At 49.3% G+C, this 24,787-nt stretch overlaps 1 protein-coding gene across 7 annotated transcripts in view; it reads left to right on the plus strand.

Moving 5' to 3' along the window:
- LOC135547170 (plakophilin-4-like) overlaps positions 1 to 24,787 on the plus strand; it is a 115,650-nt gene that overhangs the window by 42,328 nt on the left and 48,535 nt on the right. For all 7 annotated transcript variants that reach the window (XM_064975901.1, XM_064975899.1, XM_064975904.1 and 4 more), the window contains 5 exons: positions 4,070 to 4,182; positions 18,410 to 18,444; positions 21,429 to 21,554; positions 21,991 to 22,193; positions 22,637 to 23,186. In XM_064975901.1, the coding sequence (XP_064831973.1) occupies positions 4,070 to 4,182; positions 18,410 to 18,444; positions 21,429 to 21,554; positions 21,991 to 22,193; positions 22,637 to 23,186 (1,027 nt within the window). The remainder of the gene's footprint in view (positions 1 to 4,069; positions 4,183 to 18,409; positions 18,445 to 21,428; positions 21,555 to 21,990; positions 22,194 to 22,636; positions 23,187 to 24,787) is intronic.

Here is a 24,787-nt window from a genome sequence, read left to right on the forward strand (position 1 = left end):
TGCAAAAAGAGTGATCAAATTACGATCCTACATCTGTAACAGCCTGGTGTGAGAAGATAATAATGAATGTATTGGATCCACATTTGTCGCGGGCTTCATACGGCTCGTGATGACCTATGCTCTGGAAATTCCTGTTGAAATGTATGAGAGAGAGGTAAAAGTCATAAAATATGTTTTCTGTTTTGCGTCATAGGCTAATAAAGGACAAGGAGAGGGACATTGAGGACGACGTCTTAATAATATTGATGGCCACCTGAGAGAGGAAAAAAACTAGCAGATGCAAGAGGGGAGGATTGTTTGCTGCAGGGTGGAGACGGAGAGGCTAGCTAGCTCTGCTTCGTACAGGAAGCTCTGAATCTCCTCCATGCAGACAGGCGTTCCACAGTGGAGGCGGGCTTGGGGTACAGAGCGTGGGTAGGACAGGCTTGGGGTACAGAGCGTGGGTAGGACAGGCTTGGGGTACAGAGCGTGGGTAGGACAGGCTTGGGGTACAGAGTGTGGGTAGGACAGGTTTGGGGTACAGAGCGTGGGTAGGACATGCTTGGGGTACAGAGTGTGGGTAGGCCAGGCTTGGGGTATAGAGCGTAGGTAGAACATGCTTGGGGTACAGAGCGTGGGTAGGACAGGCTTGGGGTACAGAGTGTGGGTAGGACAGGCTTGGGGTACAGAGCGTGGGTAGGTCAGGCTTGGGGTACAGAGTGTGGGTAGGACAGGCTTGGGGTACAGAGCGTGGGTAGGACAGGCTTGGGGTACCGAGCGTGGGTAAAACAGGCTTGGGGTACAGAGCGTGGGTAGGACAGGCTTGGGGTACAGAGTGTGGGTTGGACAGGCTTGGGGTACAGAGTGTGGGTAGGACAGGCTTGGGGTACAGAGTGTGGGTAGGACAGGCTTGGAGTACAGAGTGTGGGTAGGACAGGCTTGGGGTACAGAGTGTGGGTAGGACAGGCTTGGGGTACAGAGCGTGGGTAGGACAGGCTTGGGGTACAGAGTGTGGGTAGGGCAGGCTTGGAACTGGGATCAAGCATTTAGAGTCATATGGCAGCAGCAGATGCCCCTCTCTGCCCTGTTTCATCAGAAACACAATCTGGATTCTATGGAAACCTGCTGCATTGGAGTTATTCAGTAGAAGATGCAACACTGTTTGCCCTTGGCTGTGCATTATCTAGTAGCTCTGAGACCAGGTTTCCGCCCCTCGGACAATCAAGGCTGCACAGTCAAACGGGAGAAGGCAAATAAATGGTGAACCAACCATGTTCATGACATAAGACACCCATTTCTTTGTGTTTACTCACAAACATATGTACATCTTCCAGAATGTGTGATTTAAAGTGTTTTTCTGGTCATACATGGTCCATGATAGGATCGTGTTGTATCATGTGACAAGTGTTTTCTGCAGTGAGCCAATGAGAAAGGGCAGAGGCTGTGGAACTAAAGCCTATCTGTCTTATTTTCTTCCTGGAAGGGTCATTCACCCTTTCCATCCCAAATGGCACCCTATTCCCTGTATAGGCTCTGGTCAAAAGTCGTGCAGTACAGATGTAGGATCCTCATTTGATCAGTCTTTTGTTGCTGAGAATTTTCCTGCACAGCAGGATATGCAAACTTGTCGTGTCTTCAAGGTTTAAAAGGGCTTCTAAAGTTTGTAATTTCCACTTTAAATTGTCAGACTTGATTTGCCCTAACTAAAATGTATCAAAGCCTCCAAAAAAAATGTCCATTAATTATAATCCACATTATTTTCCTGTTGTAGGAAACTGGTTCCAATTAAGATCCTACATCTGCACATAGGGAATTAGGGTATCAGTTGGGACGCACACTGTTATCTGTGTTTCTATCGGGCTCTCAAATGTACTTTGTGATACACCACAACACTCTCTGCGCCACAATATTAACTCTTGGATTCTGGCGGTCTGTTTTTCTCTGTGATGCCAAAGGATGACCACAACTCTCTTAGCCTACACCGTGAACTGCAAAGTCTATTTGTTCCGAGGTTTTATGGGCGTTTGAAAGGATAGGGCACTCTTTATCTGTTTTTAGACCCTGTTACTCTGCTGTAGTCTAAACAGATACTCCCGCGCTAGTGATTTGACAGTGTAGCCAGTTAAACTGCACACTCGCTTCGAAGGGATGCATAGGAAAGTGTAATGGGCAGAGACGTGCACGTATCAGTGATCTTCATGCGCTATCAGAGAGGTTTAATAGTAGGTGTAATGTGGTGTGAGTGCTGCAGTGCTGCTGAGAGTGCATGGGGATAGGTACAAGCTGTTGGGTTTGCACACACACACACACACACACACACACAGTACACTAGCGCTGTTAGATTGCAGCGTTGAGCTTCATTCGGACGGATGAGCAGTTACAAGATCACCCGGGGACATATTTTGCTAGACGTCACTAAAATGATACCATCGTCTCGAAGACCGTGAACTTTTATTTATATTTTATTAAATAACCTGAGAACCTGGAATAGCAAGACTCAGACTAAACCGATAAGGAGATTTCGTCTTAACGTGTTCTCTATGCCATTATCTTTGTTGACTACCTCTATACAATAGTTTTGTTTCACAAATGTGCACACAGATTCTTGGTTCTTGAAACAAAACAGAAAATAAGTTTCCCTCGTTTATTCTATTCGTCTCTAAAGCGGCTGCCGCGAAGGATTTATTGATAATTTCCTTCTAAGTATATCAGTGTCAGTCTTCCTGTCAGGACAGAGGGCTGTAATATACTCTACAGAGGGGTCTGTTTCAGTCCCCGTTCCGGAGTAGTATCCTCTGTTCTGTGTGTGCTAGCGGCGGGAGCAGAGCCACCGTGTAGATGTTCCTACTTCCTGAGGAAACTGCAGCGTGGCCTGTTTCTCTGTCTCTGTCTCTCTCTGTGTGGAGCGGCAGGGCTTAGCAGAGCTCCCCTCTCCCCTCTCTGCAGCAGCCAGGCTGCACATGGCCACTACTGAGCCAGGGGAGGGCACAAGGCAATGCAAGGCAGGCGGAGGAGGAGGAGGGGAAGGAGGGAGGGCGGGCGGGCGGGAGGGGGAGCACTAGCTAACGCTCTCTTCTGAGCCAAATGAGTCTCCAGTCAAGAGAGACATTCTCGTGGCACCTCCAGAAGTTAAAGAGGGGTGGTGGAGATGAGGCGTGAAGCGTGGGCAGCCTGAAGCCACCGGGACAGTGGCTTACTTCCTCGGGAGGAGTAGAGGGCTGTGACTGGCTACAGTTATATGGAAGGGGTTACAGCTGGGCTGGGGAGAGAGAGAGAGAGCTAGTCTAGCTAGATTATTGCCTATTAAGGTGAGTGGGAATGGGTCTGTGTACATGAGAGAAAGAGAGAGAGAAACAGACTGAGTCCCGGGATATCTGTGTGTGACAGAGCGGGGGTGGCATGGGTGCAAGGAAAAGGCTGTGTGTGATGTATGGTTGTAGTAGTAGTGTGTGTGTGTGTGTGTGTGTGTGTGTGTGTGTGTGTGTGTGTGTGTGTGTGTGTGTGTGTGTGTGTGTGTGTGTGTGTAATGTATACATGTAGGTCTCGTAGTGTACTGTGTGTCCGCGCGCTTGTATATGTGAGGCTCTCTTCCTGTGACATGCTGCAGTGCTTGAAGCCAGGCTGAGACACAGAGAAAGAGAGCCCAGGTAGAACCCTAGGCAGGCAGCCTCACTGGGGTTCGATAATTAGAAAAGTCAGATGCTGCTTCCTGCATTGCTCCCTGCGGACAAGCTAGTAGAAGCAAGGCTGAATAACACTGTTTTTTGCCCAGGCTAAAGTGGTACTTCAATCTCTGTGTGTGGGCTGTGCATTGTGATGCAGATATGGGACTGTGTGTGTGTGTGTGTGGTGTTTTTGTACGTCCTCTATGGCGCGGCGTCTGTACACGCGTCTGTTCAGAGCTGTCAAACTGTTATCCTTCCTCCTCGTCGGCATCATCTTCAGCCGTGTAGTTTCATTGAACCTTTTATTGAACCAGGAAATCCCACTCAGACCGGAATACCTGTTTTACAAGGGAGCCATTCTGTAAGGCATGGCATCTCTGACCTTGTGTTCCTGTCTCTGTCTTGTCTTTACTGTCCTTCTACAGGAGCTCCAGTTTGAGAGGCTGACCAGGGAGCTGGAGGTGGAGAGACAGATTGTGGCCAATCAGCTGGAAAGATGCAGACTTGGGGCCGAATCGCCAGACACTGCTAGCGGCAGGTAATGAGCACACACACATGCATGTATACACACATACACATGCGTGCATGAAAACACACACACTCACAGAGAGCCTACATGCTGGTCATAGCTTGGCACATAGCTATTTCCTAGCATCTTGGCACAGGAATGCAGTGGCGGCGAATTGACGTCTAAATGGACTGTGTATATGGAACAGAGATGGCAACGTCATCCTAGACGTTCTCATCAATTCACCTTTCAGTTTGACGAGCCATGACATTGCTGTGGAAAACAAACACACACAGTATGTTGTCTATGGTAGAAGATGTTGAAAAATGGTTGATGTAGACAGTAAACAGGGGCTGCTTTTCAAAATCATAAAAGACACACCTTCGCCTTGTGCCCTTGGGGGAATCCCCGCGGCCATCTTTGTCGTTGTTTAGCCAAGCAAGGGAAGTTGGCAGTGTAAGTCCCTGGGCCCTCGTTTTTGATCGAGTTTGCGAGTGTACGATTATGTTCTTAACTGACTGGCCTAGTTAAATAAAGTTTCAATAAAACAAAAGAAAAATGTTCTAAAACGCCCCAATAATTCAATTGGCGATGATTGTACATCCGCTAAGAAAAGTCAGCCAATACTTAAAACCAACATTAATTTGGAGAAATCAACATACAAGTGTAAGTAAAAAAAAAAAAACCTAATGTAAATAAGTTAGAAATTGTGCTACTAATGAACATGACGGCTCAAACACCTATCATAAAAGTAAGGATGTTTTTGTTTGGTTAGCTTTTTGGAAACGTTAGCTTGCGCAACACTTTCCCCCAGACACTTATACATTGTAATTTTCGATTTGACCTGATATAGTAGGACGGCTAACATTCGATGTATGCGCATGCGTTGTCTTCTAGCCAAGATATGAAATGCAATCATAATTGACTGTAGCGCATATAAGGCACACAACAGTTCCATGCTGACATAAAACACAACCGTGGGATGAACGAGTCACACATTCCCGGGCAAGAGCGGTCCATTTCAAATTCATTCATTCTTCCCTCGCCCTGCAAGTGTCAACTCCTCAGACGTCATGTACCGTCATCAGAAGTGTCCACTTCATTTGAGGGCTGAGGGGCTGAGGGTGTGGATGTTCACTGCTCGGGCCTCATTTATAATCGCAGGAAGAACGCAATATAACTGAACAAAATGTTGATCTTGCGTCGATTTACAAATTGCGCCGATGCACACGTATTTTTGCTAGGCATTTTGCGTTGCGTATAAATGAGCCTTTGGTGAAGTGCTACTGTACTGTATAGGTTATAGCTAGCAGCCCTTGGGTTGCTGCCTTGGCTGAGCTGGGCTAGAGGAAGTATTCAGTTAAAACGGCGTGCTGTTCCGCCTCACGGACCACCACACACAAATATGTCCATGAGATACTTCATTAATCACGTTAGCCAATAGGGTTGGGGCGATTTTGCGATCGCGTCGTCTATCGATGATGTTTGACAGCCATGGTTGATGGTGAGGACATCGCGGTGTCACAAACTATTTTTAGAACCGAGCCCTAATTGGTGCCACTCCAGAACTTTATCCTAGTGTTGTTTTGTTAGCTCCGTGCACTTAATGATGCTGTTTGTTGAGATATGCTCTCTAATAAACTCTGGGGCTTTCCAGAAAAAGGTGTATTTAATCTGAGATCACATGACACTTTAGTTGCACACAGGGGGACTCCATTCAACTAATGGTGTGACTTCTGAAGGTAATCGGTTGCACCAGTTTATTTAGTGGTGTCACAGCAAAGGGTGTGAGTACTTACACAATCAAGACTTTAACGATTTTTATTTGTAAATAACTTTGAAAAATATGCTTTTTAAAAAGTCTCTTGAACATTAGACTTTTTTCTGTAGATCAGTGACAGACATTACATCCATTTTAATGACGGGTGACACAATAAAATGTCGAAAGGGGGGGAGGTGAATACTTGTGCAAGGCACTGTAGATTGTAAAAAGAGCGGAAAGCACCAAAGATGTGCAAAATGTCAGATAGGGCCAAACGTCGTTTTTTCCCTCTCCTGGTTTGTTTGAAAATCGTCATTTCCTTTTTCTTCCCGTTACCCATTCGATTTGAATGTTGCTTGTTACTCGGCCTAGGCACAGCCTACTCTAATGATCAACCATTAAATTAATCTACAGGCCTAACGAAGTTCCATCGCAGAAAGTTGTTTGCAATTAGCCTAAATAAAAACATAGCTGGTACAGTAATAACGAGAGAGAGAACAAACAATCGCAAGATAGACTAATCAAATATGACGTTTCAACAAACCGGGTCCATTTCTGCTTTACTTGACCAAAGTATCAACAAAATAAATTGTACCATCGGGAAATCAAACATACAGTAATATAGGTTTACACATCGGCTAGGCTACTGGCTAACTCCTCACTGCATGCTCACGTTGAGATGCTATATGGGCGTCATCTTGTGTCACGCAGTTGTTGGATTTATTTAAGAAACTGTTGAGGTTTTTTACGTCCTAAATGAGACCCTGTTCGGCTAAATAGTGCGTTACTTTTGACGACGCGATGGTAAAAAGTAGTGCACTATATACGGAATAGGGTGACATTGGTGACGTCTCCTGTATCCAATTGGAAGATATGGTTTGAAGTAATCCACCTATGCAGCATTGGATAACAGTGAATTATTTTTTTTCGGGGGGGAGGGGGATCATACCTCTTTGGTGTTGCTGTTTGAAGAACGTGATGATGTGCTGTTGAGTAGGAATGTTAATTGTGAAATGCGGCTGGGGAAAATAAGAGAGGAGGTTAATGGCCTGTGAATTTTGAGGGGAAATTGCTTAATGGACACATTTTAGTGGCTGCTATTAATACCGGGGTTCTCTGTTGGTTTATGCATATCGCAGCTTTTATTAAGTCAAGTCATTCAGGGATGCACCGTGCTGCTGTGAGAAGATTATTATCGGTCTGGTGTCTTGACTAATGGAAAAGGCATGTCGGGTTGTGTGGGACACTGTCCGGTCTGAAATGATACCCCATGGAGTGCACTACTTTTGATCACAGACCGCAGGGAGTAGGGTGCAATTTCGGACACACCCAGTGGACACAATGTGTTATGTTGATGAAGTGCTGTCTCTTTGTGGCTCGCCCGTTGGAAGTCATTCGCCATAGCCAGTATAGTTCTATGTGGGTATAGTGCTTCCGCTCTTGAAAGTAGAGTGTACCCTGATTCATGAAAGCTCCTTTCGTGACTAGTAATAACCCCGAGGTCCTCACATGAAGCATCTCCTCGTCCAATAGCAGCACTCAGTGTGAGTGTCCATTACAGCTCTCAGGGCTCAGCGAGCTGCAGATAGAGAGAGGCGTGGCCAGAGAGTCTCCAAACAAAGGCTGTCCTACAGGGGAAATTGTTGTCAAAATTGGCAACCGGGCTATTTGCTGCTATTTCCTCCACAAGAGGCTTCTGCAGCCTCAATGAGAGTGGATCTAGTCATGATATTGATCCTATTTGTTGACGGTAGCAAGGTACAAGTACCATTTTCTCCCTACAGGACAGGGGAAATTTCCTCTGGTCATATTCTCAGCACTCACAATTGGTAAAGGCCTACATCATAACAGGGTGTGGTTTTACGGGGTTATTTTCAACCTGGTCACTTATACACAATGAATTCCAATCATGTGATGGCCATGGGTAGTTGGAAGAGGTTGTGGCCTTTTGGCGACCCTAACAAGGGTAACGGGCTTTGGGGAGGTCATATTATGTCCAGGATAGCCTGGTGGCCAGAGAGTTGTGTGGTGCTGCCTGCACTGTACTGACTGCGGTGCCTTTTGGACCTATTAACTGGGGGGGGGGGGGGGGGGGGGGGGAGTATATATATTAGTGTATAAACATAGATGTTTGTTGTTGTATTCTGTCAGAAAAGGACGTGTCACTTTCAGAAAAACAAGCTCAGACATTCTTATGTTCATTTTACAACCTATTAGGTGCATAATCCTAACAGGGTGGAAAAGTGGAGCCTAAATGAGCCCTAGCGAGTGAGCAAGACTGAGCGAGCATAATGGTGAACACTTGAACATGAGTTTAACTTCTCTATCAAATGTATTTTTTACATTTTGAAACGTGGCTAATTTACTCTATTATTTAGTGTAACATGATGGAAATGTATGAGTGTGACATACAGACCGGCAACATGAAAAATAAATCCAACTGAGTATTTATATTTATTTACCTTTGCACTTTGTTTTTCCCACCAAAGAAATGTCGAAGCTTCCTGAATGTGGTGTCATTGTAGGAAGGGGTTGTTTTCTTAAATGGAGAAGTACAACAAACTAACAGGGTGGGGAGCGATATCAGAGACACGGAGCACATCTTAAATTAAATATTAATAATGAATACAATAATCATGAAAAACATGTTATTGATGAGTAGGAAAAACGTTATTGATGATTGATGACTTGGAAAAACGTTATTGATGACAACCACTAGGACTATGGTAGTCCTAGAATAAATATTTTATTATTTTATGCCTTATGTCTTGTGGAAGTTGATGAATAACACCCAGGGACATGGCAAAAACACATCCACTGGAAAAAGAGTTGGAAAAAAAACAGCATTCAACTCCCTTTCAAGATCCATATATGTCTTTTTTTTTAAGGTACCTTACATTTACCCTTTTGGGATCTATATTTTACACTAAGTAAGAAGTGATGTTTCCTGGGGACAGAAAAGTCCCCGTATTCTAGGAATGACCCGACTGTGGAGGGCTGGGAAACACTCCCTGTACTGAATGAAGGATGTTGAACACTAACTGGTTGGTACTGACTGTACAATCTGGGTAAATCTCCTTGTTACTAATGACTGATGAGGGCTGGGTAACGCTTCCTGTACTGTACTGAGGAGGGCTGGGTAACGCTCCCTGTACTGTACTGAGGAGGGTTGGGTAAATCTCCTTGTACTAATGACTGAGGAGGGCTGGGTAACGCTCCCTGTACTGTACTGAGGAGGGCTGGGTAATGCTCCCTGTACTGTACTGAGGAGGGCTGGGTAACGCTTCCTGTACTGTACTGAGGAGGGCTGGGTAACGCTCCCTGTACTGTACTGAGGAGGGCTGGGTAACGCTTCCTCTACTGTACTGAGGAGGGCTGGGTAATGCTTCCTCTACTGTACTGAGGAGGGCTGGGTAACGCTTCCTCTACTGTACTGAGGAGGGCTGGGTAACGCTTCCTCTACTGTACTGAGGAGGGCTGGGTAACGCGTACTGTACTGAGGAGGGCTGGGTAATGCTTCCTCTACTGTACTGAGGAGGGCTGGGTAACGCTTCCTGTACTGTACTGAGGAGGGCTGGGTAATGCTTCCTGTACTGTACTGAGGAGGGCTGGGTAACGCTTCCTCTACTGTACTGAGGAGGGCTGGGTAATGCTTCCTGTACTGTACTGAGGAGGGCTGGGTAACGCTTCCTCTACTGTACTGAGGAGGGCTGGGTAATGCTTCCTCTACTGTACTGAGGAGGGCTGGGTAACGCTTCCTCTACTGTACTGAGGAGGGCTGGGTAACGCTTCCTCTACTGTACTGAGGAGGGCTGGGTAACGCTTCCTGTACTGTACTGAGGAGGGCTGGGTAATGCTTCCTCTACTGTACTGAGGAGGGCTGGGTAACGCTTCCTGTACTGTACTGAGGAGGGCTGGGTAACGCTCCCTGTACTGTACTGAGGAGGGCTGGGTAACGCTTCCTCTACTGTACTGAGGAGGGCTGGGTAACGCTCCCTGTACTGTACTGAGGAGGGCTGGGTAACGCTCCCTGTACTGTACTGAGGAGGCTGGGTAACGCTCCCTGTACTGTACTGAGGAGGCTGGGTAACGCTTCCTGTACTGTACTGAGGAGGGCTGGGTAACGCTCCCTGTACTGTACTGAGGAGGCTGGGTAACGCTTCCTGTACTGTACTGAGGAGGGCTGGGTAACGCTCCCTGTACTGTACTGAGGAGGCTGGGTAACGCTTCCTGTACTGTACTGAGGAGGCTGGGTACCGCTTCCTGTACTGTACTGAGGAGGGCTGGGTAATGCTTCCTCTACTGTACTGAGGAGGGCTGGGTAACGCTTCCTGTACTGTACTGAGGAGGGCTGGGTAACGCTTCCTCTACTGTACTGAGGAGGGCTGGGTAACGCTTCCTGTACTGTACTGAGGAGGGCTGGGTAACGCTCCCTGTACTGTACTGAGGAGGGCTGGGTAACGCTCCCTGTACTGTACTGAGGAGGGCTGGGTAACGCTCCCTGTACTGTACTGAGGAGGCTGGGTAACGCTTCCTGTACTGTACTGAGGAGGGCTGGGTAACGCTCCCTGTACTGTACTGAGGAGGCTGGGTAACGCTCCCTGTACTGTACTGAGGAGGCTGGGTAACGCTTCCTGTACTGTACTGAGGAGGCTGGGTAACGCTTCCTCTACTGTACTGAGGAGGGCTGGGTAACGCTTCCTCTACTGTACTGAGGAGGCTGGGTAACGCTTCCTCTACTGTACTGAGGAGGGCTGGGTAACGCTCCCTGTACTGTACTGAGGAGGCTGGGTAACGCTTCCTCTACTGTACTGAGGAGGCTGGGTAACGCTTCCTCTACTGTACTGAGGAGGGCTGGGTAACGCTTCCTCTACTGTACTGAGGAGGGCTGGGTAACGCTTCCTCTACTGTACTGAGGAGGGCTGGGTAACGCTCCCTGTACTGTACTGAGGAGGCTGGGTAACGCTTCCTCTACTGTACTGAGGAGGGCTGGGTAACGCTTCCTCTACTGTACTGAGGAGGCTGGGTAACGCTTCCTGTACTGTACTGAGGAGGGCTGGGTAACACTTCCTCTACTGTACTGAGGAGGCTGGGTAACGCTTCCTGTACTGTACTGAGGAGGCTGGGTAACGCTTCCTGTACTGTACTGAGGAGGGCTGGGTAACACTTCCTCTACTGTACTGAGGAGGCTGGGTAACGCTTCCTGTACTGTACTGAGGAGGCTGGGTAACGCTTCCTGTACTGTACTGAGGAGGGCTGGGTAACGCTTCCTGTACTGTACTGAGGAGGGCTGGGTAACGCTTCCTGTACTGTACTGAGGAGGCTGGGTAACGCTTCCTGTACTGTACTGAGGAGGCTGGGTAACGCTTCCTGTACTGTACTGAGGAGGCTGGGTAACGCTTCCTGTACTGTACTGAGGAGGCTGGGTAACGCTTCCTGTACTGTACTGAGGAGGCTGGGTAACGCTTCCTGTACTGTACTGAGGAGGGCTGGGTAACGCTTCCTCTACTGTACTGAGGAGGGCTGGGTAATGCTTCCTGTACTGTATTGAGGAGGGCTGGGTAACGCTTCCTCTACTGTACTGAGGAGGCTGGGTAACGCTTCCTCTACTGTACTGAGGAGGCTGGGTAATGCTTCCTCTACTGTACTGAGGAGGCTGGGTAACGCTTCCTCTACTGTACTGAGGAGGCTGGGTAACGCTTCCTCTACTGTACTGAGGAGGCTGGGTAACGCTTCCTCTACTGTACTGAGGAGGCTGGGTAACGCTTCCTCTACTGTACTGAGGAGGGCTGGGTAACGCTTCCTCTACTGTACTGAGGAGGGCTGGGTAACGCTTCCTGTACTGTACTGAGGAGGGCTGGGTAACGCTTCCTGTACTGTACTGAGGAGGGCTGGGTAATGCTTCCTAAACTGTACTGAGGAGGGCTGGGTAATGCTTCCTGTACTGTATTGAGGAGGGCTGGGTAACGCTTCCTGTACTGTACTGGGGAGGGCTGGGTAACGCTTCCTGTACTGTACTGAGGGGGGCTGGGTAACGCTTCCTGTACTGTACTGAGGAGGGCTTGGTAACGCTTCCTGTACTGTACTGAGGAGGGCTGGGTAATGCTTCCTGTACTGTACTGAGGAGGGCTGGGTAATGCTTCCTGTACTGTACTGAGGAAGGCTGGGTAATGCTTCCTGTACTCTACTGAGGAGGGCTTGGTAACGCTTCCTGTACTGTACTGAGGAGGGCTGGGTAATGCTTCCTGTACTGTACTGAGGAGGGCTGGGTAATGCTTCCTCTACTGTACTGAGGAGGGCTGGGTAACGTTTCGTCTACTGTACTGAGGAGGGCTGGGTAACGCTTCCTGTACTGTACTGAGGAGGGCTGGGTAACGCTTTCTGTACTGTCCTGAGGAGGGCTGGGTAATGCATCCTGTACTGTACTGAGGAGGGCTGGGTACTGTACTGAGGAGGGCTGGGTAATGCTTGTACTGTACTGAGGAGGGCTGGGTAATGCTTCCTAAACTGTACTGAGGAGGGCTGGGTAATGCTTCCTCTACTGTACTGAGGAGGGCTGGGTAACGCTTCCTGTACTGTACTGGGGAGGGCTGGGTAACGCTTCCTGTACTGTACTGAGGAGGGCTGCTTCCTGTACTGTACTGAGGGGGCTGGGTAATGCTTCCTGTACTGTACTGAGGAGGGCTGGGTAATGCTTCCTGTACTGTACTGTACTGTACTGAGGAGGGCTGGGTAATGCTTCCTGTACTGTACTGAGGAGGGCTGGGTAATGCTTCCTCTACTGTACTGAGGAGGGCTGTACTCTACTGAGGAGGGCTGGTAACGCTTCCTGTACTGTACTGAGGAGGGCTGGGTACTGTACTGAGGAGGGCTTAATGCTTCCTGTACTGTACTGAGGAGGGCTGGGTAACGCTTCCTCTACTGTACTGAGGAGGGCTGGGTAATGCTTCCTGTACTGTACTGAGGAGGGCTGGGGGCTGGCTTCCCTGTACTGTACTGAGGAGGGCTTCCTGTACTGTACTGAGGAGGGCTGGGTAACGCTTCCTGTACTGTACTGAGGAGGGCTGGGTAACGCTTCCTCTACTGTACTGAGGAGGGCTGGGTAACGCTTCCTCTACTGTACTGAGGAGGGCTGGGTAACGCTTCCTGTACTGTACTGAGGAGGGCTGGGTAACGCTTCCTGTACTGTACTGAGGAGGGCTGGGTAACGCTTCCTGTACTGTACTGAGGAGGGCTGGGTAACGCTTCCTGTACTGTACTCTACTGTACTGAGGAGGGCTGGGTAACGCTTCCTGTACTGTACTGAGGAGGGCTGGGTAACGCTTCCTGTACTGTACTGAGGAGGGCTGGGTAACGCTTCCTGTACTGTACTGAGGAGGGCTGGGTAACGCTTCCTCTACTGTACTGAGGAGGGCTGGGGTACTGTACTGAGGAGGGCTGGGTAACGCTTTGCTTCCTACTGTACTGAGGAGGGCTGGGTAACGCTTCCTGTACTGTACTGAGGAGGGCTGGGTAATGCTTCCTATACTGTACTGAGGAGGGCTGGGTAACCGCTTCCTGTACTGTACTGAGGAGGGCTGGGTAACGCTTTCTGTACTGTACTGAGGAGGGCTGGGTAATGCATCCTGTACTGTACTGAGGAGGGCTGGGTAACGCTTCGTGTACTGTACTGAGGAGGGCTGGGTAATGCTTCCTGTACTGTACTGAGGAGGGCTGGGTAACGCTTCCTGTACTGTACTGAGGAGGGCTGGGTAACGCTTCCTGTACTGTACTGAGGAGGGCTGGGTAACGCTTCCTGTACTGTACTGAGGAGGGCTGGGTAACGGTACTGTACTGAATGCTTCCTGTACTGTACTGAGGAGGGCTGGGTAATGCTTCCTGTACTGTACTGAGGAGGGCTGGGTAATGCTTCCTGTAATGCTTCCTATACTGTACTGAGGAGGGCTGGGTAACCACTTCCTGTACTGTACTGAGGAGGGCTGGGTAACGCTTTCTGTACTGTACTGAGGAGGGCTGGGTAACGCTTCCTGTACTGTACTGAGGAAGGCTGGGTAATGCTTCCTGTACTGTACTGAGGAGGGCTGGGTAATGCTTCCTGTACTGTACTGAGGAGGGCTGGGTAACCGCTTCCTGTACTGTAATGAGGAGGGCTGGGTAACGCTTCCTGTAATGTAGTGAGGAGGGCTGGGTAACCGCTTCCTGTACTGTAATGAGGAGGGCTGGGTAACGCTTCCTGTACTGTACTGAGGAGGGCTGGGTAATGCTTCCTGTACTGTAGTGAGGAGGGCTGGGTAACGCTTCCTGTACTGTAATGAGGAGTGCTGGGTAACGCTTCCTGTACTGTAATGAGGAGGGCTGGGTAACGCTTCCTGTACTGTAGTGAGGAGGGCTGGGTAATGCTTCCTCTACTGTACTGAGGAGGGCTGGGTAACGCTTCCTGTACTGTAGTGAGGAGGGCTGGGTAACGCTTCCTGTACTGTACTGGGGAGGGCTGGGTAACGCTTCCTGTACTGTACTGAGGGGGGCTGGGTAACGTTTCCTGTACTGTACTGAGGAGGGCTTGGTAACACTTCCTGTACTGTACTGAGGAGGGCTGGGTAATGCTTCCTGTACTGTACTGAGGAGGGCTGGGTAATGCTTCCTGTACTGTACTGAGGAGGGCTGGGTAACGCTTCCTGTACTGTACTGAGGAGGGCTGGGTAATGCTTCCTGTACTGTACTGAGGAGGGCTGGGTAACGCTTCCTGTACTGTACTGAGGAGGGCTGGGTAACGCTTCCTGTACTGTACTGAGGAGGGCTGGGTAACGCTTCCTCTACTGTACTGAGGATGGCTGGGTAACGCTTTCTGTACTGTACTGAGGAAGGCTGGGTAACGCTTCCTCTACTGTACTGAGGAGGGCTGAGTAACGCTTCCTCTACTGTACTGAGGAGGGCTGGGTAATGCTTCCTGTACTGTACTGAGGAGGGCTGGGTAATGCTTCCTGTACTGTACTGAGGAGGGCTGGGTAACGCTTCCTGTACTGTACTGAGGAGGGCTGGGAAATGCTTCCTGTACTGTACTGAGGAGGGCTGGGTAACGCTTCCTCTACTGTACTGAGGAGGGCTGGGTAATGCTTCCTCTACTGTACTGAGGAGGGCTGGGTAAGGCTTCCTGTACTGTACTGAGGAGGGCTGGGTAATGCTTCCTGTACTCTACTGAGGAGGGCTGGGTAACGCTTCCTCTACTGTACTGAGGAGGGCTGGGTAATGCTTCCTGTACTCTACTGAGGAGGGCTGGGTAATGCTTCCTGTACTGTACTGAGGAGGGCTGGGTAACGCTTCCTCCTCTGTACTGAGGAGGGCTGGGTAATGCTTCCTGTACTGTACTGAGGAGGGCTGGGTAATGCTTCCTGTACTGTTCTGAGGAGGGCTGGGTAACGCTTCTTGTACTGTACTGAGGAGGGCTGGGTAACGCTTCCTGTACTGTACTGAGGAGGGCTGGGTAATGCTTCCTGTACTGTACTGAGGAGGGCTGGGTAACGCTTCCTCTACTGTACTGAGGAGGCCTGGGTAATGCTTCCTGTACTGTACTGAGGAGGGCTGGGTAAGGCTTCCTGTACTGTACTGAGGAGGGCTGGGTAACGCTTCCTGTACTGTACTGAGGAGGGCTGGGTAATGCTTCCTGTACTCTACTGAGGAGGGCTGGGTAACGCTTCCTGTACTGTACTGAGGAGGGCTGGGTAATGCTTCCTGTACTGTACTGAGGAGGGCTGGGCTGCGCTTCCGGCTCCCTGTGTGTCGTGAAGCACCCTACAGGGCTAAGCCATCAGCATCATCAGTCTGGGCAAGAGAGAGTCTTTGGCGTCCCACTCTGGGATCAACACAGACCCAGCATCTCCTCCACATCCCTATAAAAATGGAAGAGATTTTCCTCGTCCTAATGTCAGAGCGTTTTTTCTCAATAGGCCATCCGGCCCATCAATAGAGGTGACGTCATGCTCAAGTGTTCTGATGAGACTCATTCAATTTCATTACACCTCCAGGACAGCAGCAGTCCTTCATATCAGTCATCTGGGCTGGTACGACTTGATCAGCGAGACTTTCTGAGTGGGTTGAGACTGATGAGGAGACCTCCCACCCGGGTAATGGAAGCTCCAGATACAGATCTAGGATCAGCTTCCCTTCCTCCAACCATAACCTTAACCATTAGTGGGGAAATGCTAAACTGACCCAAAATCATTGTCTAGGGGGCAATTTCACCCTACACTGGAATGGAAGACCCTTCCCCTTTGTAGCCTATGTTTGTGAGTATCAGTAGTTTACTGCCTGGGTCTCCCTCCGCCCACCCAGGTGGATGTGACTGTGAGATGGGTCTGGGTATGATGGTAGCAGGAGTTTGGGCCTGCATCCCAAATGGGACCCTATTCCCTATGTAGTGCGCTACTTTTGACCCTGTTCAAAAGTAGTGCTCTTTTAAAGGAAATAGAGTGGCATATGGGATGCAACCTATGCCACTTCATATGCCATGGCTCAATGGAGCATACCTCTCCTCGCTTCCTCTTCTAATTGCTCGCGTCTCGTTGGCATGCCGATCGCCCTCCCCTTATTCTAGAAGCTCATTTAACATCCCCTCGAATGGCAAGATCCAGCGAGCGAACGGCAGCAGCAGGGTCATGGCAATAATGACCCGCTAAGATATTTCATTTGAATGCACAGGGGCGGGAACCCTGCTTTAAGGTCCAGCGCTCACACAATTCTTCTCTTTGACTCATTAGAAATTACCACGATGTCCTTTTCGCTAAAGATAATTTTCTCATGTAATTGAAGCTGTCTGGGTCCAGGTAGCTGTTAGATCAACCTTTTTTACAGTGTGTTTTAGTTTAGTTCTTCTGTGCTCTGAGGGGTCTTCCCTTAAAATCAGTTTGAAGTGGCTGAGGTTTGCAATAGGGGAGCCGCTCAGGGCCTGGTGTTATGGCCGCTCTCATTGACGAGAAGAATGAATCACATTTCCTCTCCCAGACAGAGAGTTCATCCCAAATGGCACCCTATTCCCTACATAGTGCACTACTTTTGACCAGGCAAGTGAGGTCTGGGTCCAAGGTAGTGGTCAATATAGGGGATAGGGTGCCATTTGGGATTCACGGTAGAGTTTGAGCTGCCTGCCTGCTCACCTTCCCACTGATCCAGGAACAGGCACGAATGACCCTGCCATCCATCACACTCCCCGCCTATAGATCCATTTGGCTCTGCTTTCCCAGCAGGCTCTGGTTAGAAGTAGTGCACTAAACAGGGAACAGGGTACCATTTGAGACTCAAGCCTCTGTGTTTGTCTGAGGGCCATGATGTGTTCTTTAAAATGGACCTTCTCTCTGGCCGCCAAGCTTTTTATACCTCATTATTCCTGGGAGACAACTGCAGCTCTATCGCTGAGAAATATGTGTATGCTCAACATGCAGTAAATCAGAGCGGTCAGATGTGTGTGTGTGTGTGTGTGTGTGTACGTGTGAGCGCGTGTCTGTGTATCTGCATCAATCTGTATGTGTGTCCGTCCATGCCTGTGCGTCCAGGTGTGTGTGTGTACACGGGTCATGCTTGCCTGCTTCCTTCCGTCTGTGTGTTTTATCCTCGGCGGCACATTGCCGTTTTTGCCGCGAGATCAATATGTTTTCTATTTACTGTACCAGCGCTGCCCTACAGCCTCAGAGCCTCAGCCAGGATGAATTGCCAAACCTGACCTTTTCCGTTTATTCGCAAAGTGTGTTTCTCAAGCACCGACGAGGATGAAAAATAACCGCCGCAAACCTCAGGGAACCTCAGGGGAAAGGATGATCCTACTCGTACTCTGTCTGTCGTGGCACAAAAGATCTCCTTCACAACTAGAGACGCTAGAGAGGAAAGGGGGATGCCTAGCAATATCAATGTATTTATTCTACTGTAAATGAGAAGTCCTTGAGCCATGGGACATGTTCATCGCTTGCTGTAAATTGCAATTCCACTACTGATATGTAGCGAGCCCCCTAACTGTTCTGCCTAATGTGGTTTCCATTTCAGTTGTACAACTGAATGCATTCAACTGAAATGTGTCTTCCGCATTTAACCAAACCCTCTGAATCAGAGAAACAACCATTTTGAATTTCATTTCCATTTTTTTGGTTGTACACTTCTTATGTGTATGGAGGCATATTCTGCATTGCCATAACAATTCTCTCTGTTTCTTTCTATGTTTCGTCCGGTCCATTATTGCGTCTGCACTTAAGAGGGGCCATTCCATTTCATCTTTATAGTGAATGTTTGGGCAGGTCCCAAACGGCACCCTATTGTCTTACATAGTGCACTACTTTTGACCAGAGTCCTATGGGCCCTATAGGGAATAGGGTGCCATTTGAGACACACATTTATCTAAAGCACAATTGAATAGGCCCTACATACTCAACTGGCGGACCGCCGACCAGATCCGGAACCAGAACGGGGGTCAATCCTATCTAATTCCTCCTTCTCTCTGTTTTTGTCTTTCAGCTCGTCTGAGAAGTCTCTCCCCTGGAGATCTGCAGGTAAGGACTGCTCCTCTTTCCTCACCTACACCGTGCCACTGTTCCAAATGGCGCCCTATTCCCTTTATAGTGCTCTACTTTCCACCAAAAGTAGTGCACTTGTGAATCAGGTGCCGTTTGGGATGCATCCCATGTCACCAATCACCATATGTAGACACGCGTATTATTTTTAAACACTGAAAAGCATACCATTATACCATGCCATAGATAATGTATGCCGTACGGCTGCTGACTGAACTGATAACAGTCTCCTCGGGCACATTTCAAATTCGATACTTATCTCACGTTAATCCCACCCTCTCAAACCTGAATACCTTCCCCCTTTCCCTCCTCTCCAACTCCCCGAGATGACCCCCCCCCCCCCCCCAAAAAAAAAGAAATAGATGTTTTTATTGTCACATACTTAACGGATCCCCAGACACTTTGCCGCTGCTGCTGGAATTGATGAAGTGCATTTAACTCGTGTGTTTCATGGCTTATTAGCTGTATAATGGAACTAAGTGAATCGGCGCGGTCGTCATTCATCTTTTATTGCGGATCTTGTCAGAGGGACCCTATGGGGTTACGATTGTACATATGCACTGGGAATGTTAATATAGCTTGTCCCGGTATGGTTTTGAATTTTTCACTCGCTCCAGTCGTTTTGTTGCTGAAAAGAATTACTAGCAGAGGGATACAATAACAACAAGCACATGGGTTACAAATGGCCCCCTAATTCTCTAGAATAGAATGCATAAGGTTCTGGTCAAAAGTAGTGCCCTGTGTAGGGAAAGGGGTGCCATTTGGGGGCGCATGCTATTTGGATGAGTATTGATTTCCTTATTGTAGTTGATAAATCGTCGTTAGCCAACGGTAATGTGTTTTTCTAATCCAAATGTGAAGCAGAAATGATAGCTGACGTTTATTGATATTAAGTGAGCGACAGGCTGTGTGGATGAGGAGAGAGGACCGTTGTTTGCTCAGCGTTTTAATCAACTGTCTAGCCGTAATGGTGTGAGTTAATAACCAGGGTATTATTTTGTCTTCCTTAGATTGGAACTCCTCCACCCTGCATTATGTTAAGTTGGAGGCCTACGCCCCAAATGGCGCCCTACTCCCAATATAGTGCGCCGCTTTTGGCTAGAGACCTACGGGGGGCTCTCTGGGCCCGGGTCAAAAGTGGTGCACTATATAGGGAATTTGGTGGCGTTTGGGACGCAGACGCAAAGTGTTATGGGTGAGAGAGTGTGATTGCAGTGGAATGAGCTGCAGTGTGCTGCTGTAGAGGATAATGACTATGTCTGGCTGGGCTGCTTATTACCCTCCCGGGCTCACGTCCCAGTCGCCAGTCGCCAGGCTGTCAATTAAAGTAGGAAGTGTTACTGTGGAGATAGGCTTTCGTTCACCTCGAGCACTGGGGCGGCACAGTCACAGGTTGTGTCCCGAATGTCACCCTACGTCCCTAATATACTGTACTACTTTTATCCTTGAGCCCTTTGTGACGGATGCACACATTAATCCCATGATTCAGGGGGAGGGGCATAACACTCTTTCATCGCGTACAGTCTCATTTCTCAAACAGGTTCAGTAAAGATGCCCTGAGGGCAGAAATGACAAATAAAATGGCAGGAAGGTTCACTGTCTGAAAGGTTCCTCCTAATATGCTGAGTGGAGCAGGAGGGGGGGGGGGGTGTGTGAAGCGTCGCACAGGACACAGACCAGTTGAATCAACGCTGTTTCCACGGCGTTTTAACCCACGTTAGACCCAACGTGGAATAGACCTTTCCCGCTGGGCTGTTTTTGTGGGGAATACAGCTGCTGTTATGGGCAGAAGCGACACCCCTATCAGATCATTTCTCGTTGTTGTTCTGTGAATTCTGCTTTTAGCCATTTCCTTTTTATCCTCCTCTTTTATGACGTTTTCCGCCATGGAATTCAGTCACGCGGCGAGCGTGGCCTTTTGAAAAATGTACGTGTCCGCCTCGCAGCGCACAGTGAAATAGCGGTAATTTCACATCCGCCATAATAATTGCAGCAGCAGAATTTACTGAGGTACCGTAGTTGCAGCCAATCCGTACCCCTAAAGGCGGCGGCGGCGGCGAGCAGAGACGGTGGAGCCCTGGCAGAGTAACGGGTGGCTGAGACACAAGTGGGAGCACAAGCCGCCAGGCCGTCAAACCAGCGAGGCGTCGGTGTTAACAGGTCTGTGCTAACAGCCACAACAGAGGTCTCGTTCTCCGTGAAATCCAGCCTCCCTCCTCATCCATACATGTATGCCAGCCAACAAGGCCCCTCCCTCCAGATCAATGCCAATGCGTGCGTCCCAATGTCCCAGCTGTTGGAGCGGAGCTCATTCACACCTGTCGCGCTTAACTCGATGTTGATTGCGGAGCAACATTGGGCAGCAGCCTATGAGATTACTGGTGTAATTCTTCCTCCTCGTCGCCTCACTGGTTGTTCTCATGGCGTGTGTACCAAATCGCACCCCATTCCCTATATCTCCCTATGGGGGGCCCTGGTGAAAAGTAGTGCACTGCATAGGGAATAGGGTGCCATTTGGGACGGAACCCGGGGAAACTTTATAGTTTGGAAACCGTTTTCGAGGGAGGATCTTCATCAGTGTCCTGGCACCGCAAAATAGGAGCACAACAAATGTCTTAGTATGATAACAAATAGGAACAATTCTGGATTTTACACGAGTGTGAAAGGAATGTGGTGGAATTGATGTTATTGCCCTGAAGTGAAATCTTTGAACTTCTATTTACCCTCTCTTGCAATTGGGACTGCCTTCTGCTCCTCCATATGTCTACCGCTATATATATTCCATTTAGCAGACTTTTAAAAAAATTACAAAGTGACTTAACATAGTGTGTACACTACATTTTCCTATTGCTACATATACCTATGGGTGGCCCCCAGTGGGAATTGAAGCCACAATTCTCACGTTGCCATGCTCTGCCTGCTGGACCACACAGGCAGCACTGACTTTGTTCTCCCTTTCCCAGATGCCTCGACCTCGGGGGAGTCCAAGTCTCGGGTGACGGACAGCTCTCAGTCGCCCACCTACCGCCTCAGAACAGAGCAGGAGCAGGTGGTCCTCTACTCCCCAGAGCAGAACTCGCTCCATGAAAGTGAGAGTCTAATGCAGCTAATTACTAATGCAGCCTCAGGTTGCACTGTGGTGCTGCTCTCTCTCTCTCTCTCTCTCTCTCTCTCTCTCTCTCTCGCTCTCTCTTTCTTGCACTTTTCCCCTTCCCTTCCCCTCCTCTCATTTGTATTTTCCTGTCTCTTTTTCTTTTTCTCTCTCTCATTCTGTCTCCCTCCTTCCCTCTCTCTATAGTTTGAATGAGTCAGTGGATGCTACAGTGTGGAAGGGTAGGCAGGTGAAAACAGCCACTGTGTGAGGTCATTAGCACTGTGTGGACTAGCTAAAGGTCATGTAGTGCTTTGAGGACACTCACACTGTCTCTCTCCACTCTCCCTCTCTCTCTCCCCTCCCTCACTATGTTTCTCTCTCTCCTTCTGTCCCTCTCGCCCTCCTTTCCTCTCTCCTTCTCTCTCTCTCAGGGTCCACAGGGAACTCCCGCAGCTCCACCCAGATGAACTCGTACTCAGACAGTGGCTACCAGGATGGCAGCAGCTACTACAGCAGCCAGAACCAGAATAATCTGGCCAAGGCCGAGCTGAGAATGCAGCACTCGTACCCAGGCACAGGTGGCACCTCCACCCTCCTGAGGACTGCCAGGGCTGAGGGCCAAGCTCAGGTCCAGGTACGGACACGGAGCAGAGGGCACACCGTCTGCGGCAGCCACGGCCATGGAGTTGTTTAGAGGGCACACTGTCTGTGGCAGTCCCGGCCATAGAGTTGGATAGAGGGCCGCATGCTATCACAGAAGCGGAAATGGCGAAGATAGGAGATGAGCTCTCTAGTACATCTCTATGGTCGTGACTCAGACACTGACTGGTGTTGAGCACACAGATGCTACTGCCGGCTACACACAAGTCACAGGGAGATGAGGGGGAAGTTAGAGAAAAGAGAGATGAATAGAACCTAGAATACTCCCAAAAGACATAGATATAGATGTATATATAGACATAGATATTTGTTGAATGTCTAATGGAGATCACCGTAAATAGATGTTAGGGCTCTGTTAAATGTGGTGTTAAAACGTGTGGGGGTTCCTCAGTAGTTTCTCCTTGTCCGTTCTGGCAGGCTCCGTTGTTAACCGCCGCAGCGCCAGGTCGAGCCATGAGGAGGGTGAGCTCGGTGCCCTCCAGGACCCAGTCCCCAGCCTACGGCAGCAGTGTGTCCCCCTCTCGCGGCTCCCTGAGGGCCACCATGGGTAGCAACTACGGTTCTCCCATCATGACGGAGCCCAAGCCCCTGTCCAGTATCTTCTCCACCACCCTGCCCTCGGCGCAGCGCGCCGGCTCCCCTTTCAACACCCAGAAGAGCTCCCCTGCAGCCCTGCGCCGCATGGGCAGCGCCAACTCCCGCTCGGGCAGCGCCAGCCGTGCCACCTCACCCTACCTAGGGTCAGCATCGGGGCGCATGGGGTCTCCCTTAACGATGGTGGACGGCCCCCTCACCCAGCAGCCGGTGGGGTCGTCGGCGTCTCCGGTGCGCTCCAGCATGACGGCCCAGCCCCAGCACTATGGCTCCACTTTGCCCCGCTCGTTGATCCACCACGACGCAGACCCCTACGGAGCCCAGAGCTATGACGTCTACGAGAGGATGATCCCACGACCTGACAACCTCACAGGTCCGTTCTTATGCCTTCCCATTTGTACACAAATACCCAGAAGGCCGTATAGATTGGGTGTGCTCACTCTCTCGAAGTGTCTACTCTCCCTACAGATAATACATGCATGCCTCCACAGAGCAGGAGATAATGGATGCGTACCCTATTGCCTCTATAGTACACTACTTTTGAAACAGGGCTCTGGTCAAAAGTAGTGCACTGTATGCACTGAGTGAACAAAACATTAGGAATAACTGCTCTTTCCATGACATAGACTGACCAGGGGAATCCAGTTGAAAGCTATGATCCCTTAGTGATGTCACTTGTTAAATCCACTTCAATCAGTGTAGATGAAGGGGAGGAGAGAGGATAAAGAAGGATTTTTACACCTTGAGACAATTTGAGAAATGGATTGTGTATGTGTGCCATTCTGAGTGTGAATGGGCCAGACAAAATATGTAAGTGCCTTTGAACGGGGTATGGTAGCAGGTGCCAGGCACACCGGTTTGTGTCAAGATCTGCAACGCTGCTGGGTTTTTCTCACTCAACAGCTTTTCGTGTGTATCAAGCACAGGAGGTTGGTGGCACCTTAATTGGGGAGGACGCGTCTCGTGGTAATTGCTGGAGCAGAATGTGTGGAATGGTATCAACAACATTAAACACATGGTTTCCATGTGTTTGATGCCATTCCATTCGCTCAGTTCCAGCCATTACTATGAGCCGTCCTCCCCTCAGCAGCCTCCACTGGTGTCAAGAATGGTCCACCACCCAAAGGACATCCAGCCAACTTGTCACAACTGTGGGAACCATTGGAGTCAACACGCTTTTGACACTTTGCAGAGTCCGTGCCCCGGCGAATTGAGGCTGTTCTGACGATAAGTACGTTTAACGTCCTCTCCGCTCCAGTCTGTGGCGCTGCTGTCAATGCTTTTCCATTGGCATGCTGCAGCACACAGTGAGACATTGCACACAGCCCAGAGAGCCATTGTCTCCGTCCCAAATAGCACCCTATTCCTTAAATAGTGCACTACTTTTGACCAGATCACTATGGACCCTGGTCAACCTCTGGTCCAAAGTGGCGCACTATATAGGGGGATAAGGTACCATTCGGGACGCGGGCCATGTCAGTCTGTGGCATGGGCCAAGGCCCCTTTCTCTCTCATGTAGACTCGCGTCATAAACCACAGGCCACTGTTTGAAGGGGAACGCCAGAGGGTTTGGCACTGTTCGATATACTGCCATTGCACTAGAAGGAATGCAAAATAGTCTTCCATCCATTGCGGAAAAACTCCTAGAGCTAGAGGTACTAGGAAATAGACTGGCGTTTCTAGTAATACCATCTTGACATACCAAAGGCAAAGCTGCTGTTTCGGCTTTGTTGTTTTGTGTACGTTATCCCGATTTGATCCCAATTGCATAAATAAGATACGTGCGTTCAAGTCAAGTTCGATTTTGTTTCTCCTGTCAGGTTCATTTAAAATGAAGAAGGGTGTCAGCATGCCTGCCAGCATACCCTCCCCCTGAGATGAATCAGTGTGTTCTGGTTGACAGCTCCACTAAGTAATTCATATGCTGTGTGTTGATTGATAGATCTGTTGTAATTTCTCTTTGCAGTTGTCAGC

Source organism: Oncorhynchus masou, chromosome 10, assembly GCF_036934945.1.
Source record: "Oncorhynchus masou masou isolate Uvic2021 chromosome 10, UVic_Omas_1.1, whole genome shotgun sequence".
NCBI classification, from domain to species: Eukaryota; Metazoa; Chordata; class Actinopteri; order Salmoniformes; family Salmonidae; genus Oncorhynchus; species Oncorhynchus masou.